Source organism: Anser cygnoides, chromosome Z (assembly GCF_040182565.1).
Source record: "Anser cygnoides isolate HZ-2024a breed goose chromosome Z, Taihu_goose_T2T_genome, whole genome shotgun sequence".
Lineage (NCBI taxonomy): Eukaryota > Metazoa > Chordata > Aves > Anseriformes > Anatidae > Anser > Anser cygnoides.
Genome location: NC_089912.1, coordinates 63,508,275 through 63,527,136, shown reverse-complemented (window position 1 = coordinate 63,527,136; position 18,862 = coordinate 63,508,275). Strand labels below are relative to the sequence as shown.

The 18,862-nt window shown below is 49.7% G+C and overlaps 1 protein-coding gene across 2 annotated transcripts; it reads left to right on the top strand.

The window, feature by feature from the left end:
- Nucleotides 1-14,994: 14,994 nt before the first annotated feature.
- Nucleotides 14,995-18,421, top strand: LOC136789089 (uncharacterized). Of its 2 annotated transcripts, XM_066988581.1 has the most exons (3): nucleotides 14,995-16,140; nucleotides 16,262-16,325; nucleotides 16,569-18,421. In XM_066988581.1, exons 1-3 carry the CDS (start codon nucleotides 16,090-16,092, stop codon nucleotides 17,243-17,245), a joined length of 792 nt encoding a protein of 263 aa, XP_066844682.1. In that variant the 5' UTR covers nucleotides 14,995-16,089; the 3' UTR covers nucleotides 17,246-18,421. The 2 variants fall into 2 exon arrangements, with proteins under 2 accessions (XP_066844682.1, XP_066844680.1); XM_066988579.1 differs by having other exon boundaries at nucleotides 16,262-18,421.
- Nucleotides 18,422-18,862: the final 441 nt, after the last annotated feature.

Here is an 18,862-nt window from a genome sequence, read left to right as displayed (position 1 = left end):
GTGTTTTTTTCTTCCTTCAGGCCCCGGAGGATTGCATCATTGTCCAGGTTTAGGTGTTTTCTTCACTGCAGCTTTGAAGATTGCTTCATCGTGCAGCTTTTGTTGTTTTCTTCTTTGCGGCCCTGAAGATTCCTTCATCGTGCAGCTTTTGGTGTTTTTTCACTGCAGCCTCTGAGGAGTGCTTTGTTGAGCAGCTTTTAGTGTCTTCTTCACTTAGTGACCTTTGAGTTCTGCATCATGCAGCTTTTGGGGTTCCCCATACCACATGTCCCCTGAGGAGTTCTTCATCATGCAGCTTTTGGTGTTTTCTTCACTACGAGCCTGAGGAGAAGTTCATCATGCAGGTTTTCGGGTTGTGTTCACCAAGTTTTCCCTGAGGAGTTCTTCATTGTGCAGCTTTTGGGTTTTCTTCTCTGCAGCCTCTGAGGAGTGCTGTGTTGAGCAGCTTTTAGTGCATTCTTCACGTTGCGACCATTGAGTTCTGCATCATGCAGCTTTTGGGGTTCCCCATACCACATGTCCCCTGAGGAGTTCTTCATTGTGCAGCTTTTGGTGTTTTCTTCACTGTGACCTGTGAGGAGTTCTGCATCGTCCAGCTGCAGGGTTTCTGTTCAGCACTTTTGCCCTGAGGAGAGCTTCATCGTGCAGCTATTTGTGTTTTCTTCACTACCACCCAGAGGAGAAGTTCATCATGCAGGTTTTCGGGTTGTGTTCACCAAGTTTTCCCTGAGGATCGCTTCATCGTGCAGCTTTTGGGGTTTCTTCACTGCAGCCTCTGAGGAGTGCTTTGCTGAGCAGCTTTGGTTGCTTTCTTCAGAGCGACTTGAGGAGTGCTTCTGCATCCAGCTTTTGGTGTTTTCTTCAGTGCCTTTCCTCTGAGGACATTTTCATCGTGCAGCTTTTGTGGTTCTCCACACCACGTTTCAGCTGAGGATTGTTTCCTCATTGAGCTTTTCATGTTATCTTCAGTGTGGCTCTTGAAGAGTGCTGCTCAGTGGATCTTTTAGTGTTTTCTTCACCGTGTGGCCCCTGAGGATTGCTTCATCGTGCAGCTTCTGGTGTTTTCTTCATTACGGCCCTGAGGAGTTTTTCATTGTGCAGCGTTTGGTGTTTTCTTCACTGCAGATCTGAGGATTGCTTCACCGTGCATCTTTTGCTGTTGTCTTCCTTACAGCTCTGAGGAGTTCTGCATTGTGCAGCTCTTGGGGTTCTCCTCATCACGTTTTCCCTGAGAGAGCTTCATTGTGCATTTTTTGGTATTGTTTTCAGATTGTTGCCCGTGAAAAGTGCTTCATCCTCCAACATATGTTGTGTTTTTTTCTTGTTGCAGGCCCCTGAGGATTGCGTCATTGTCCAGGTTTAGGTGTTTTCTTCACTGCAGCCCTGAAGATTGCTTCATCGTGCAGCTTTTGGTGTTTTCTTCATTACGGACCTGTGGAGTTCTTCATCGTGCAGCTTTTGGTGTTTTCTTCATTACGGACCTGTGGAGTTCTTCATCGTGCAGCTTTTGGTGTTTTCTTTTCTGCGGCCCTGAAGATTCCTTCATCGTGCAGCTTTCGGTGTTTCTTCACTGCAGCCTCTGAGAAGTGCTTTGTTGAGCAGCTTTTAGTGTCTTATTCACTTAGAGACCACTGAGTTCTGCATCATGCAGCTTTTGGGGTTCCCCATACCACATGTCCCCTGAAGATTCCTTCATTGTGCAGCTTTTGGGGTTACTTCTCTACAGCCTCTGAGAAGTGCTTTGCTGAGCAGCTTTTAGTGTCTTCATCACTTTGCGACCATTGAGTTCTGCATCGTGCAGCTTTTGGGGTTCCCCATACCACATGTCCCCTGAGGAGTTCTTCATTGTGCAGCTTTTGGGGTTTCTTCACTGCAGCCTCTGAGGAGTGCTTTGTTGAGCAGCTTTTAGTGCCTCCTTCACGTTGCGACCATTGAGTTCTGCATCATGCAGCTTTTGGGGTTCCCCATACCACATGTCCCCTGAGGAGTTCTTCATCGTGCAGCTTTTGGTGTTTTCTTCACTGTGGCCCTGAAGATTGCTTCATCGTGCTGCTTTTGGTGTTTTCCTCATTACGGACCTGTGGAGTTCTTCATTGTGCAGCTTTTGTTGTTTTCTTCTCTGCAGCCCTGAGGAGTTCTTGATGACACACCTTTTGTTGTTTTTTCACTGCTGCCTCTGAGGAGTGCTTTGTTGAGCAGCTTTTAGTGTGTACTTCACGTTGCGACCTTTGAGTTCTGCATCATGCAGCTTTTGGGGTTCCCCATACCACATGTCCCCTGAGGAGTTCTTCATCGTGCAGCTTTTGTTGTTTTCTTCACTGCATCCCTGAGGATTGCTTCTTCGTGCAGCTTTTGGTGTTGTCTTCCTTACGGCTCTGAGGAGTTCTGCATTGTGCAGCTCTTGGGGTTCTCTTCAACTTGTTTTCCCTGGTGAGATATTCATCATGCAACTTCTGGTATTGCCCTTGAGATGTGCTTCGTCTTCCAAAATTTGGTGTTGTATTTTGTTTTGTATTTATATTTTTTCCTTGTTCCAGACCCTGAGGATTACTTCATCGTGCAGCTTTTGGTGTTTTATTCTCTGTGGCCCTGAAGATTGCTTCATCGTGCAGCTTCTGGTGTTTTCTTCATTATGGCCCTAAGGAGTTCTTCATTGTGTAGCTTTTGTTGTTTCTTCACTGCCATCTCTGAGGAGTGCTTTGTTGAGCAGTTTTAGTTTCTTCAGTTTGCGACCATTTTGTTCTGCATCATGCAGCTTTTGGGGTTCCCCATACCACATGTCCCCTGAGGAGTTCTTCATCGTGCAGCGTTTGGCATTTTCTTCTCTGCGGCCCTGAGGAGTTCTTCATTGTGCAGCTTTTGCTGTTTCTTCACTGCCGTCTCTGAGGAGTGCTTTGTTGCGCAGCTTTTAGTGCCTTCTTCACGTTGCAACGATTGAGTTCTGCATTTCGCAGATTTTGCGGATCCCCATACTACATGTCCCCTGAGGAGTTCTTCATCGTGCAGCTTTTGGTGTTTTCTTCTCTGCGGACCTGTGGAGTTCTTCATCGTGCAGCTTTTGTTGTTTCTTCACTGCAGCCTCTGAGGAGTGCTTTGCAGAGCAGCTTTGGTAGCTTTCTTCAGTGCGACTTGAGGAGTGCTTCTGCATCCAGCTTTTGGTGTTTCCTTCAGTGCCTCTCCTCGGAGGACATTTTCATCGTGCAGCTTTTGTGGTTCTCCACACCACGTTTCAGCTAAGGATTCCTTCCTCATTGAGCTTTTCATGTTATCTTCAGTGTGGCTCTTGAAGAGTGCTGCTCAGTGGAGCTTTTGGTGTTTCCTTCGCCTTGTGGCCCCTGAGGATTGCTTCAGCGTGCAGCTTTTGGTGTTTTCTTCACCAAGTTTTCCCTGAGGATTGCTTCATCGTGCAGCTTTTCTTGTTTTCTTCACTACGGCCCCGAGGATTGCTTCATCGTGCACCTTTTGGTGTTGTCTTCCTTACGGCTCTGAGGAGTTCTGCATCGTGCAGCTCTTGGCGTTCTCCTCACCATGTTTTCCCTAGTGAGATGTTCATCATGCAACTTCTGGTATTGCCCCTGAGAAGTGCTTCATCTTCCCAAATTTGGTGTTTTATTTCGTTTTGTATTTATATTTTTTCCGTGTTCCAGGCCTTGTGGATTGCTTCATCGTGCAGCTTTTGGTGTTTTCTTCATTACGGCCCTGAGGAGTTCTTCATTGTGCAGCTTTTGTTGTTTCTTCACTGCTGCCTCTGAGGAGTGCTTTGTTGAGCAGCTTTTAGTGTGTACTTCACTTTGCGACCTTTGAGTTCTGCATCATGCAGCTTTTGGGGTTCCCCATACCACATGTCCCCTGAGGAGTTCTTCATCGTGCAGCTTTTGGTGTTTTCTTCTTTACGGCTCTGAGGAGTTCTGCATCGTGCAGCTCTTGGGGTTCTCCTCACCATGTTTTCCGTGGTGAGATGTTCATCATGCAACTTCTGGTATTGCCCCTGAGAAGTGCTTCATCTTCATCTTCTTTGGGTTAAAATCTGGCTGGATGGCCGGGCCCAAAGTGTTGTGGTGAATGGAGCCAAATCCAGTTGGAGGCCGGTTACTAGTGGAGTCCCCCAGGGCTCGGTGCTGGGGCCGGTCCTCTTTAATATCTTTATCGATGACCTGGATGAGGGGATTGAGTGCACCCTCAGTAAGTTTGCAGATGACACCAAGTTAGGGGTGTGTGTCGATCTGCTCGAGGGAAGGAAGGCTCTGCAGGAGGATCTGGACAGGCTGGACCGATGGGCTGAGGTCAACTGCATGAAGTTCAACAAGGCCAAGTGCCGGGTCCTGCATCTGGGGCGTAACAACCCCAAGCAGAGCTACAGGCTGGGAGATGAGTGGCTGGAAAGCTGCCTGGCGGAGAAGGACCTGGGAGTACTGGTTGATAGTCGGCTGAATATGAGCCAGCAGTGTGCTCAGGTGGCCAAGAAGGCCAACAGCATCCTGGCTTGCATAAGAAGCAGTGTGGCCAGCAGGTCTAGGGAGGTGATTGTCCCCCTGTACTCGGCTCTGGTGAGGCCGCACCTTGAGTACTGTGTCCAGTTTTGGGCCCCTCGCTACAAGAAGGACATGGAGGTGCTCGAGAGACTCCAGAGAAGGGCAACGAAGCTGGTGAGGGGTCTGGAGAACAAGTCTTACGAGGAGCGGCTGAGGGAGCTGGGGTTGTTTAGCCTCGAGAAGAGGAGGCTCAGGGGAGACCTCATCGCTCTCTACAGTTACCTTAAAGGAGGCTGTAGAGAGGTGGGGGTTGGTCTATTCTCCCACGTGCCTGGTGACAGGACGAGGGGGAATGGGCTAAAGTTGTGCCAGGGGAGGTTTAGGTTGGATGTTAGGAAGAACTTCTTTACCGAAAGGGTTGTTAGGCATTGGAATGGGCTGCCCAGCGAGGTGGTTGAGTCGCCATCCCTGGAGGTCTTTAAAAGACGTTTAGATGTAGCCCTTAGTGATATGGTTTAGTGGAGGACTTGTTAGTGTTAGGGCAGAGGTTGGACTAGATGATCTTGGAGGTCTCTTCCAACCTAGACGATTCTGTGATTCTGTGATTCTGTGATTCCAAAATTTGGTGTTTTATTTTGTTTTGTATTTATATTTTTTCCTTGTTCCAGGCCCTGAGGATTGCTTCAGCGTGCAGCTTTTGGTGTTTTCTTCTCTGTGGCCCTGAGGAGTTCTTCTCTGTGCAGCTTTTGGTGTTTTCTTCACTGCGGCCCTGAGGATTGCTTCACCGTGCAGCTTTTGGTGTTGTCTTCCTTACGGCTCTGAGGAGTTCTGCATTGTGCAGCTCTTGGGGTTCTCCTCACCACGTTTTCCCTGAGAGAGCTTCATTGTACATTTTTTGGTATTGTTTTCAGCTTGTTGCCCCTGAGAAGTGCTTCATCCTCCAACATGTGGTGTGTTTTTTTCTTCCTTCAGGCCCCGGAGGATTGCATCATTGTCCAGGTTTAGGTGTTTTCTTCACTGCAGCTTTGAAGATTGCTTCATCGTGCAGCTTTTGTTGTTTTCTTCTTTGCGGCCCTGAAGATTCCTTCATCGTGCAGCTTTTGGTGTTTTTTCACTGCAGCCTCTGAGGAGTGCTTTGTTGAGCAGCTTTTAGTGTCTTCTTCACTTAGTGACCTTTGAGTTCTGCATCATGCAGCTTTTGGGGTTCCCCATACCACATGTCCCCTGAGGAGTTCTTCATCATGCAGCTTTTGGTGTTTTCTTCACTACGACCCTGAGGAGAAGTTCGTCATGCAGGTTTTCGGGTTGTGTTCACCAAGTTTTCCCTGAGGAGTTCTTCATTGTGCAGCTTTTGGGTTTTCTTCTCTGCAGCCTCTGAGGAGTGCTGTGTTGAGCAGCTTTTAGTGCATTCTTCACGTTGCGACCATTGAGTTCTGCATCATGCAGCTTTTGGGGTTCCCCATACCACATGTCCCCTGAGGAGTTCTTCATCGTGCAGCTTTTGGGGTTTCTTCAGTGTGACCTGTGAGGAGTTCTGCATCGTCCAGCTTCTGGGTTTCTGTTCAGCACTTTTGCCCTGAGGAGAGCTTCATCCTGCAGCTATTTGTGTTTTCTTCACTACCACCCAGAGGAGAAGTTCATCATGCAGGTTTTCGGGTTGTGTTCACCAAGTTTTCCCTGAGGATCGCTTCATCGTGCAGCTTTTGGGGTTTCTTCACTGCAGCCTCTGAGGAGTGCTTTGTTGAGCAGCTTTTAGTGTCTTATTCACTTAGAGACCACTGAGTTCTGCATCATGCAGCTTTTGGGGTTCCCCATACCACGTCCCCTGAAGATTCCTTCATCATGCAGCTTTTGGTGTTTTCTTCACTACGATCCTGAGGAATAGTTCATCATGCAGGTGTTCGGGTTGTGTTCACCAAGTTTTCCCTGAGGAGTTCTTCATTGTGCAGCTTTTGGGGTTACTTCTCTACAGCCTCTGAGAAGTGCTTTGTTGAGCAGCTTTTAGTGTCTTCATCACTTTGCGACCACTGAGTTCTGCATCGTGCAGCTTTTGGGGTTCCCCATACCACATGTCCCCTGAGGAGTTCTTCATCGTGCAGCTTTTGGGGTTTCTTCTCTGCAGCCTCTGAGGAGTGCTTTGTTGAGCAGCTTTTAGTGCCTCCTTCACGTTGCGACCATTGAGTTCTGCATCATGCAGCTTTTGGGGTTCCCCATACCACATGTCCCCTGAGGAGTTCTTCATCGTGCAGCTTTTGGTGTTTTCTTCACTGTGGCCCTGAAGATTGCTTCATCGTGCTGCTTTTGGTGTTTTCCTCATTACGGACCTGTGGAGTTCTTCATTGTGCAGCTTTTGTTGTTTTCTTCTCTGCAGCCCTGAGGAGTTCTTGATGACACACCTTTTGTTGTTTTTTCACTGCAGCCTCTGAGGAGTGCTTTGCTGAGCAGCTTTGGTTGCTTTCTTCAGTGCGACTTGAGGAGTGCTTCTGCATCCAGCTTTTGCTGTCTCCTTCAGTGCCTTTCCTCTGAGGACATTTTCATCGTGCAGGATTTGTGGTTCTCCACAGCACGTTTCAGCTGAGGATTGCTTCCTCATTGAGCTTTCATGTTATCTTCAGTGTGGCTCTTGAAGAGTGCTGCTCAGTGGAGCTTTTTGTGTTTTCTTCACCTTGTGGCCCCTGAGGATTGCTTCAGCATGCAGCTTTTGGTGTTTTCTTCACTGCGGCCCTGAAGATTGCTTCATTTTGCATCTTTTGGTGTTTTCTTCCTTACGGCCCTCAGGAGTTCTTCATTGTGCAGCTTTTGGTGTTGTCTTCCTTACGGCTCTGAGGAGTTCTGCATTGTGCAGCTCTTGGGGTTCTCCTCACCACGTTTTCCTTGAGAGAGCTTCATTGTGCATTTTTTGGTATTGTTTTCAGCTTGTTGCCCGTGAGAAGTGCTTCATCCTCCAACAGGTGGTGTGTTTTTTTCTTGTTTCAGGCCCCTGAGGATTGTGTCATTGTCCAACTTCAGGTGCTTTCTTCGCTGCGTCCCTGAAGATTGCTTCATCGTGCAGCTTTTGGTGTTTTCTTCTTTACGGCTCTGAGGAGTTCTGCATCGTGCAGCTCTTGGGGTTCTCCTCACGATGTTTTCCCTGGTGAGATGTTCATCATGCAACTTCTGGTATTGCCCCTGAGATGTGCTTCGTCTTCCAAAATTTGGTGTTTTATTTTGTTTTGTACTTATATTTTTTCCTTGTTCCAGGCCCTGAGGATTGCTTCATCATGCAGATTTTGGTGTTTTCTTCATTACGGCCCTGAGGAGTTCTGCATTGTGCAGCTTTTGTTGTTTCTTCACTGCCGTCTCTGAGGAGTGCTTTGTGGAGCAGCTTTTAGTGCCTTCTTCACGTTGCGAACATTGAGTTCTGCACCATGCAGCTTTTGGGGTTCCCCATACCACATGTCCCCTGAGGAGTTCTTCATCGTGCAGCTTTTGGTGTTTTCTTCAGTGTGACCTGTGAGGAGTTCTGCATCGTCCAGCTTCTGGGGTTCTGTTCAGCACTTTTGCCCTGAGGAGAGCTTCATCGTGCAGCTATTTGTGTTTTCTTCACTACCACCCAGAGGAGAAGTTCATCATGCAGGTTTTCGGGTTGTGTTCACCAAGTTTTCCCTGAGGATCGCTTCATCGTGCAGCTTTTGGGGTTTCTTCACTGCAGCCTCTGAGGAGTGCTTTGCTGAGCAGCTTTGGTTGCTTTCTTCAGTGCGACTTGAGGAGTGCTTCTGCATCCAGCTTTTGGTGTTTCCTTCAGTGCCTTTCCTCTGAGGACATTTTCATCGTGCAGCTTTTGTGGTTCTCCACACCACGATTCAGCTAAGGATTGTTTCCTCATTGAGCTTTTCATGTTATCTTCAGTGTGGCTCTTGAAGAGTGCTGCTCAGTGGAGCTTTTGGTGTTTCCTTCGCTTTGTGGCCCCTGAGGATTGCTTCAGCATGCAGCTTTTGATGTTTTCTTCACTGCGGCCCTGAGGAGTTCTTCATCGCGCAGCTTTTGGTGTTGTCTTCCTTACAGCTCTGAGGAGTTCTGCATTGTGCAGCTCTTGGGGTTCTCCTCACCACGTTTTCCTTGAGAGAGCTTCATTGTGCATTATTTGGTATTGTTTTCAGCTTGTTTCCCGTGAGAAGTGCTTCATCTTCCAACAGGTGGTGTGTTTTTTTCTTGTTTCAGGCCCCTGAGGATTGTGTCATTGTCCAACTTCAGGTGCTTTCTTCGCTGCGTCCCTGAAGATTGCTTCATCGTGCAGCTTTTGGTGTTTTCTTCTTTACGGCTCTGAGGAGTTCTGCATCGTGCAGCTCTTGGGATTCTCCTCACCATGTTTTCCCTGGTGAGATATTCATCATGCAACTTCTGCTATTGCCCCTGAGATGTGCTTCGTCTTCCAAAATTTGGTGTTTTATTTTGTTTTGTATTTATATTTTTTCCTTGTTCCAGACCCTGAGGATTACTTCCTCGTGCAGATTTTGGTGTTTTCTTCTCTCTGGCCCTGAAGATTGCTTCATTGTGCAGCTTTTGTTGTTTCTTCACTGCAGCCTCTGAGGAGTGCTTTGCTGAGCAGCTTTGGTTGCTTTCTTCAGTGCGACTTGAGGAGTGCTTCTGCATCCAGCTTTTGGTGTTTCCTTCAGTGCCTTTCCTCTGAGGACATTTTCATCGTGCAGATTTTGTGGTTCTCCAAACGACGTTTCAGCTGAGGATTGTTTCCTCATTGAGCTTTTCATGTTATCTTCAGTGTGGCTCTTGAAGAGTGCTGCTCAGTGGAGCTTTTGGTGTTTCCTTCACCTTGTGGCCCCTGAGGATTGCTTTAGCATGCACCTTTTGGTGTTTTCTTCACTGCGGCCCTGAGGATTGCTTCTTCGCGCAGCTTTTGGTGTTGTCTTCCTTACGGCTCTGAGGAGTTCTGCATTGTGCAGCTCTTGGGGTTCTCCTCACCCCGTTTTCCCTGAGAGAGCTTCATTGTGCATTTTCTGGTATTGTTTTCAGCTTGTTGCCCGTGAGAAGTGCTTCTTCCTCCAACAGGTGGTGTGTTTTTTTCTTGTTTTAGGCCCCTGAGGATTGCGTCATTGTCCAACTGTAGGTGTTTTCTTCGCTGTGTCCCTGAAGATTGCTTCATCGTGCAGCTTTTGGTGTTTTCTTCATTATGGCTCTGAGGAGTTCTGCATCGTGCAGCGCTTGGGGTTCTCCTCACCATGTTTTCCCTGGTGAGATGTTCTTCATGCAACTTCTGGTATTGCCCCTGAGAAGTGCTTCGTCTTCCACAATTTGGTGTTTTATTTTGTTTTGTATTTATATTTTTTCCTTGTTCCAGGCCCTGAGGATTGCTTCATCGTGCAGCTTTTGGTGTTTTATTCTCTGCGGCCCTGAGGAGTTCTTCATTGTGCAGCTTTTGTTGTTTCTTCACTGCAGCCTCTGAGGAGTGATTTGTTGAAGAGTTTTAGTGTCTTTTTCACTTTGCGACCATTGAGATCTGCGTCATGCAGCTTTTGTTTTTTCCCCATACCACATGTCCTCTGAGGAATTCTTCATCGTGCAGCTTTTGGTTTTTTATTCAGTGTGACCTGGGAGGAGTTCTGCATCGTCCAGCTTCTGGGGTTCTGTTCAGCACTTTTCCCCTGAGGAGAGCTTCATCGTGCAGCTATTTGTGTTTTCTTCACTACCACCCAGAGGAGAAGTTCATCATGCAGGTTTTCGGGTTGTGTTCACCAAGATTTCCCTGAGGATCGCTTCATCGTGCAGCTTTTGGGGTTTCTTCACTGCAGCCTCTGAGGAGTGCTTTGCTGAGCAGCTTTGGTTGCTTTCTTCAGTGCGACTTGAGGAGTGCTTCTGCATCCAGCTTTTGGTGTTTCCTTCAGTGCCTTTCCTCTGAGGACATTTTCATCGTGCAGCTTTTGTGGTTCTCCAGACCATGTTTCAGCTAAGGATTGCTTCCCTATTAAGGTTTTCATATTATCTTCAGTGTGGCTATTGAAGCGTGCTGCGCAGTGGATCTTTTAGTGTTTTCTTTACCTTGTGGCCCCGGAGGATTGCTTCTTGGTGCAACTTTTGGTGTTTTCTTTCTTACTGCCCTGAGGAGTTCTTCACTGTGCAACTTTTGTTGTTTTCTTCACTGCGGTCCTGAGGATTGCTTCATCGTGCAGCTTTTGGTGTTTTCTTCTTTACGGCTCTGAGGAGTTCTGCATCGTGCAGCTCTTGGGGTTCTCCTCATGATGTTTTCCCCGGTGAGATGTTCATCATGCAACTTCTGGTATTGCCCCTGAGAAGTGCTTCGTCTTCCAAAATTTGGTGTTTTATTTTGTTTTGTATTTATATTTTTTCCTTGTTCCAGGTCCTGAGGATTGCTTCATCGTGCAGCTTTTGGTGCTTTATTCCCTGCGGCCCTGAAGATTCCTTCATTGTGCAGCTTTTGTTGTTTCTTCACTGGATCCTCTGAGGAGTGCTTTGTTGAGCAGCTTTTAGTGTCTTCATCACTTTGCGACCATTGAGTTCTGCATCATGCAGCTTTTGCGGTTCCCCATACCACATGTCCCCTGAGGAGAGCTTCATCGTGCAGGTTTTCGGGTTGGATGTTAGGGATGGAGGAGGGGCTTGGGCTTAATGAAGCGGACACAGGGACTTCGTAGTGAGAATGTGCCAGCCCCAGCATAGGGATGAGTTCAGGTTGGTGGGGATTGCTGCTCAGTGATCACATCTTCCTGTCACTTGTAGGGCCATTGAAACAAGAGCAGAGATCTGCTTGATTTCCTTCTGTTGCACCTGCCTGTATCTGTTGAAGAGCTGAGTTACTTTACCAGCTTTCTGCTCTTGTTTGCCCTGGGTATGTAGAAAGAAGTACGCTTCTAGTTCCTGGAAATGGAAGCTCCATATTTTGGACATGTCCTCCCAGTGACGTTGTCCCTCTTGTGGTCAGGTAACCTCTTGTGAACAGTCATTCCCCTTGCTGATGGATCAGTGTTGTTGCATCGCGTGGAGCCCCAAACGTCAGTCCTGGGTTGCTGCTGTTTCCTGGGGAGCCCGCCCAGTTTCCCTGCACATTCCTTGTCACTAAGAGCACAGTCTGTGTGCCTGCCAGGTGCAGACCTGTCATCTCTTCTATTTGTCTGGGGCAAAGGTAGTCCTTTTTCCCTCTTGGCCCAGCTGGGAAATGCTGAAGAGAGCATGGGCAACCCAAAAGGCTTCAGGAACTCCCCCTTCCTCTGAGGCAGCCCTCCATCAGGGTGGAGAATGCTCTCCTGGACAATGCAGTCCATTTGTGGTGGCTGGCTGGAGGAGCTGACCCCAGAGTGTGGCCCTTGCTTCCTCTTTCCCTCCATGTAATCCTGAATCTCCAGCTTGGATGTTTTGGGTGCCCTCAGGCCATGCAGGCACTGAGTCTGTATGGCGAGCCCACTTGCTTTCCCCATGCTTCTGCTGGTGCCAATGGAAGAGCGTGATTTTTGGTTTGTCACAGTCATGCCATGATCAGCCTTTCTTGGGATGGTAGGTGGTCCTGCTGCTGGTCCTGCTGCCACTTTGGCCATGCCAGGAACAGCTGAAGAGGCCATGGACAAGCCATGAGGCCGCAGCAATTCCTTTTCTCTGCGTGCCTGCCCCTCATCCTTCCGAAAGAAGCTGTGGCGGTTGGTCTTCTCAGGGCTGAAAAGGGCTGTTTCTGTCTCATCCAGTACAGGAGGCCGCTGTTTAAACCCAGGACGAGGGGTAACGGACACAAACGGAAGCACAGCAGGTCCTGGCTGAATATGAGAGGGCATTTCTTTACTGTGAGGGTGACAGAGCACTTGAACAGGTTGCCCAGAGAGGTTGTGGAGTCTCCTTCTCTGGAGATACTCTAAAAAACGCGCCTGGATGCCATCCTGCGCAATGTGCTCTGGGTGATCCTGCTGGGCAGGGGGTTTTGAATTGGATGATCTTCAGGGGTCCCTTCCAACCTCAGCCATTCGGTGATTCTGTGACCACCGTCTCAGTGAAGAACTGGTCCCAACCACCCAGCCTCACCCTCCCCTGTCACAGCTCCGTGCCCTTCCCTCGGTCCTGTTGCTGTCCTCTGGCAGCTCAGCGCCTGCCCCTCTGCTCCCCTTGTGAGGAAGCTGCAGGCCGCCATGAGGCCTGCTCTCAGCCTCCTCTCAGCTGGGAAGGAGCTCTTTATTACTTTTGGTCCCACTTGATGGCAGAATTGTCAGCACAACCGCTTGACTTTTGCTAAAATGAGCAGTTAACGAAGGGCTTTATTAAGGGCCGGTGTCATGGGGCAGTAATGCCATATCCGCAGGCCTGGCGGGACCGACCCACGCACTCAGGCAGCCCCTTCTTGCTGCTTCCTTTCCAAAGCCTGCACTTCAGGCAAGACTGCAGATTTTCCTCACTCTGCAGTCTGGCTTTGTACACTAGAGTTGCTCTTCTCCTTTTAAAGTTCTCTTTCACTCTGCTCTTTCTCTCTTGGCATTTTTCATCAGCTTTACCTCTTGCTGAGTGATGGCTTGCTGCCGTTTTATGCACGTAATCGTAGCACAGTCAGGAGGAGGGGCTTGGGCTTGATGAAGCGGACACAGGGACTTCGTGGTGGTAAGGTGCCAGCCCCAGTATAGGGATGAGTTCAGGCTGGTGGGGATTGCTGCTCAGTGATCACATCTTCCTGCCACTTGTAGGGCCATGGAAACAAGAGCAGAGATCTCCTTGATTTCCTTCTGTTGCACCTGCCTGTATCTGTTGAAGAGCTGAGTTACTTTACCAGCTTTCTGCTCTTGTTTGCCCTGGGTATGTAGAAACAAGTACGCTTCTAGTTCCTGGAAATGGAAGCTCCATATTTTGGCAAAACAGATTCTGTTTTATTATGAACCACAGGAATGTCTTGAAAGAATTTTTGTATGTCTAGCTCTCTAGCCAGTGTAGCAGGAGCAATGGCAGGACTATGCGTAAAATCCTGCGGCAAGCACGTAAATGCATATTGTAGTCCCTGCCAGGTACAAGCAGATCCCTCCCTATCTGTCTCCAGTGTTGGAATCGTAAAAAACACATCCTACGTGTCTACTGTGTCCATCCGTGGAAAGGTCTGTTCATTAGAAAAATAGACTTTCTCAGTTCAACTGGGAATAGACAAAGTAACCGGTGCAGTGGCAGCATTCAGGGCTGTGTAATCTGTGGGTCGCCACGTGGCCTTTTGTGGGAATGAAAGTTGTGGTTTTGCAGGGGAAAATGCCACTAACCTTGCATATTCAAAAGTGATTGTGCAGGCGAAGCGGTGGTATAACAGTGCCGAGTGTTAAGAAGATAGGTGGATAGTGGAGGGTCCCACTGACTACTCAAGACAGAAGAAGTCCCTCTAGTCACAAGAGAAGAATGGGAAAGAAGAAAGAAGAACAAAAAAACACCACCACCAAAAAAAGGAGACATTAAAAGTCGGTCAAATAAAATTGTACATATATGGTATAGTAATAAGCGTCAAGTAGGTTGTAAACCTGTAGTACTCAGCCAATGAGGAAACAGGAGAGGAATCAAACATTGGGTAATAGGGGGATATAAGGTTATGATACACCTCTGCTGTGCGCTCTTGCTTGTAGGGCGCCACCACTGCAATCACCAATAAAAATGCTAGTTCAGTGAGATCCTCGCCTGAGCCTGTGTTATTGGCTGCAGGTTGTTTCTCATTCTTTGGAGTCTCAATGGTCAACGCAGGGGAACAGTAGCTTTTAACAGACCATTATGTTTCTCAACCTTTCTGGAGGCTTCTGGATGATATGGGCTGTGAGACATCCATTCAGTGCAGTTTCTTGGTCCAGGAGCTCAGAAGAGTATTTTGGGAATGATTCCCATTCTCTGACTCTGTTCTCTCAGGGCTGTCACGATGCCGTACAACTTGCTTTAAAAGGCCCAAGATAGTGTTTTGGGCAGCGGTGTGATTTACTTGGTATGTTTCAAGCGACCTGCTAGTTGCTTTCACTATGGTGAGTCTGTAGTGCTTGCCTTGGAGGGTCACGGTAGCAGTCCAATATAGACAATCTGCCAGGCCTCACCCTAACAAAAACCTAGCCAGTGCCCTCTAGTCCAGGGAGACTACTCGTGTAGCTCACTTGATTGCTGCACTTGTTTCACATGTTGGGGGGGATCTGTGTGATGGCCTCAATGGTCAGGTCCACTCCTTGATCAAGAGCCTACCTGTATGTGCCATCTCTCCCTAGATGTCTGGATGTTTCGTTGGCCCATCGAGCCAACAGCTCATCCTTAAATTCCCAGTCCAGGTCTACGTGAGACACATTTTTGCAGGCTGCTTTACCTGGTCGTTGCTCCCATGTTCTTTAGTGGTGTGCTTCTTGGACATGTATCTAAATGCTGTAATTTTACATCAGCATTTTTTGTCTGGGCAGCACGTCTTGCCACGATGCAGCAACCCAGACTGGTTCATATCTGTGCTGCCAATTGGTTTGCTTCCACAACGGTAGACAGACCCCCCAGGGCATCCACTACCATCCATGAGTCAGCAGACCAGGCTGCACAGGTCCCTTCCAACCACAGCCATTCTTTGATTCTGTGATTCCTGAGGAGCAATGGCAGTGTTCAAGGCTGGATAATCTCCCGAGAGTCGCCACTGGCCATTTGGAGTCTTTACTGGCGCCAGAGGAGAACTGCAGGGGTGATGAGACTTGACAGTGCTTCCCCATTCCTCTAGCTCTTCTACCAGTTTGCTAAAAGGAGGGGTTGTGGTTTAACCCAGCAGACAGCTAAGCACCACGCAGCCATTTGCTCACTCCTCAACAGTGGGATTGGGGAGAGAACCAGAAAAAAGGTAAAACTCATGGGTTGAGATAATGACAATTTAATAGTAAAAGAAAAGGAAGGGATGATAACAGTAGTAAAAATAGAATATACAAAGTAACTGACGCAAAACACAATTGCTTACCACCTGCTGACCAATGCCCAGCCTGTCCCCAGACAGTGGCAGCACACCCTGGCCAACTCACCCGTTTTTATTCTTCAGCCTGACGCCATATAGTATGAGACATCCCTTGGCCTGTTAGGGTCAGCTGTCCTGGTTCTGTCCCCTCCCAGCTCCTTGTGCACCCCCGGCCTCCTCGATGGCAGGTCAGTGTGAGGAGCTGAAACGTCCTTGGCTCCATGTAAGCACTGCTACGCAATACTTAAAATATTGGTCTGTTATCAGCATTCTTCTCTTCCTACACCCAGAAACAGTACCATACCAGCTACTAGGAAGAAAACCCGATCTCAGCTGAAGCCAGGAAAGGATGGATGGCATCAGAAGGGAACCTGTAGTGTGGCATATTAACCAGCTTGGGGTCAGGGACAGGAGCAGCTGTCCGACATGGCTGGAGCTGGGCAGTGGGCTCAGACCCTGGCCCCAAGCGAGGAGCCCGGGGAAGCCGTCCTGGTCCCCCACCTCCCCACAGGATGCAGCACAGGGGCACCGGCCTGCTTCAACGTGGGCAGGGGGCTGTGACCTCACAGAGGCGTTGCCGTGTGCTGTCTGTGACCTCACGGCCGTGACCCTATAAAGCACCGGCCAGCACCCCCCGTCTGCCAGTGCGGTCGTACCTGGCTGTGAGCAACGGTCGACAGCAGGTTTCTCCTCATCCCCAGCCTCATGCTTCTGCTGGCCGGGATCTCCCTGCTCTCCAGGGGTCGACGCCAACAGGTACAGGGGCCTGGAGGGTGGGGGAATTCGGGGCTGGGGGACTGGGGGCCAGGAGATGTTGGAAGGGGTCCCGTGGGTCCCTCCCCGGGTTGGTCACAGTGCCGTGCTTCTGTGCCCACAGGGTGACGGCCGACTCCGGCGAAGTTGTGGACGGCGGCAGCGGCAACCACCGGTACCGAAGCCAGGTGAGTCCCCCGTGGGTGAGCCTCAGCACCGAGCAGCCCATCCCTATGGGGCTGCGGTGGCCCTGGTGCCTCTCTCCCACTGCAGCTCAGACTCCCTCCCTGTTTTGCTAGGCGGCAAGAGGTATAACCGCTCAATTAGCCTGGACCACATTGTACATGAGACCGTTATTCACCCAGATGGGGGGCTGCCTCACAGACGGGTGCAGCTCACTCGCCCTCACAATTTGCCGATTGCCCCCCCAGCTGTTCCTGATATGGCTAAAGCGGCTCCAGGACAAGCAGCAGGACAAGAAGCAACGCCAAGGAAGGATGATCGTGGCATCTCTGGAAGAGAAGACCAATTCCTCTCTCCTATCAACACCAGCGAAAGTGTGGAAAAAACATGTGGGCTCTCTAGAAAGAATGAGCAACCACATGGCCTGACGGCCTTCAAACTTCCAATAACCGAGATTCAGTATCACAGGGCAGGAAACAGGGATGAAGAGCTGCGCTCTGAGGTCAGCTCCTACAGACAGCAACCACAAACGGACTGCATTGTCCGTGAGAGCATTCTCCGCCCTGACGGAGGGCTGCCTGACAGGAGCGGATTGTTACTGTGGCCTCCTGTAGAACCCAGGGCAGAACCAGCTCTATTCAGCCAGGAGAACAACATCCGCAAGAGCTTCTTCCAGAAAGATGAGGGGCAGGCAAGCAGAGAAGAGGAATTCCTGCGGCCCCATGGATTGTCCATGGCCTCTTCAGCTGTTCCTGGCATGGCCAAAGTGGCTGCAGGACCAGCAGCAGGACCACCTACCATCCCAAGAAAGGCTAATCATGGCATGTCTCGGACAAACCAGAGATTAGAGTCTTCAGTTGACACCGAGAGAAGCATGGGGAAACCAAGTGGGCTCTCCACACAGAACCAGTGCCCGAGAGCCTGAGTGTGCCCATGCCTTCCATGAAGGAGATTCAGGCTTACAAGAAAGGAAAGAGGAAGCAAGGGCTACACTCTGGGGTCAGCTCCTCCAGCCAGCCACCACAAATGGACTGCATTGTCCAGGAGAGCATTCTCCGCCCTGATGGAGGGCTGCCTCAGAGGAAGGAGGAGTTCCTGAAGCCTTTTGGGTTGCCCATGCTCTCTTCAGCATTTCCCAGCTGGGCCAAAAGGGAAAAAGGACTACCTTTGCCCCAGGCAAATAGAAGAGATGACAGGTCTGCACCTGGCAGGCACACAGACTGTGCTCTTAGTCACAAGGAATGCACAGGGAAACTGGGCGGGCTCCCCAGGAAACAGCAGCAACCCAGGACTGACATTTGGAGCTCTACACGAGGCAAAAATATTGTTCCATCATCAAGTGGGGTGATTGTTCATGAGAGGTTGCTTGAACCACGAGAGGGGCGACGTCACTGGGAGGACATGTCCAAGGGGAGATGTCCACAGGTTGACCTGTCCCAGCCACCTCCTGGTCTATCCAGGGCCCCTCCAGTGCTTCCCAGCCCAGCCAACACAATTATGCGCAAAGACCAGGGCTGACTATGTTATCATCCTGGATCCGCTTGTGACTGATGACACCAAGTTAGGTGTGTGTGTCGATCTGCTCGAGGGCAGGAAGGCTCTGCAGGAGGATCTGGACAGGCTGGACAGATGGGCTGAGGTCAACTGTATGAAGTTCAACAAGGCCAAGTGCCGGGTCCTGCACCTGGGGCGCAACAACCCCAAGCAGAGCTACAGGCTGGGAGACGAGTGGTTAGAAAGCTGCCTGGCTGAGAAGGACCTGGGAGTACTGGTTGATAGTCGGCTGAATATGAGCCAGCAGTGTGCTCAGGTGGCCAAGAAGGCCAACAGCATCCTGGCTTGCATAAGAAGCAGTGTGGCCAGCAGGTCTAGGGAGGTGATTGTGCCCCTGTACTCGGCTCTGGTGAGGCCGCACCTCGAGTACTGTGTTCAGTTTTGGGCCCCTCGCTACAGGAAAGGACATGGACGTGCTCGAGCGAGTCCAGAGAAGGGCGACCAAGCTGGTGAGGGGTCTGGAGAACAAGTCTTACGAGGAGCGGCTGAGGGAGCTGGGCTTGTTCAGCCTGGAGAAGAGGAGGCTCAGGGGCGACCTCATCGCTCTCTACAGTTACCTTAAAGGAGGCTGTAGAGAGGTGGGGGTTGGTCTATTCTCCCACGTGCCTGGTGACAGGACGAGGGGGAATGAGCGAAAGTTGCGACAGGGGAGTTTTAGGTTGGATGTTAGGAAGAACTTCTTTACTGAAAGGATTCTTAGGCATTGGAATGGGCTGCCCAGGGAGGTGGTGGAGTCACCATCCCTGGAGGTCTTTAAAAGACGTTTAGATGTAGCCCTTAGCGATATGGTTTAGTGGAGTACTTAGTGTTAGGTCGGAGGATGGACTCGATGATCTTGAGGTCTCTTCCAACCTAGAAATCTGTGATAGTGTGATGTCAGGAATGGGAAACACAGCCACACTGCAGCACCTCTCAGGATCAAGACGCTGCAGCTGAAGGAAGAGCACCGCAGCAAGCTCAGTGAGCACATAACAAAGAAGTGCCGGGA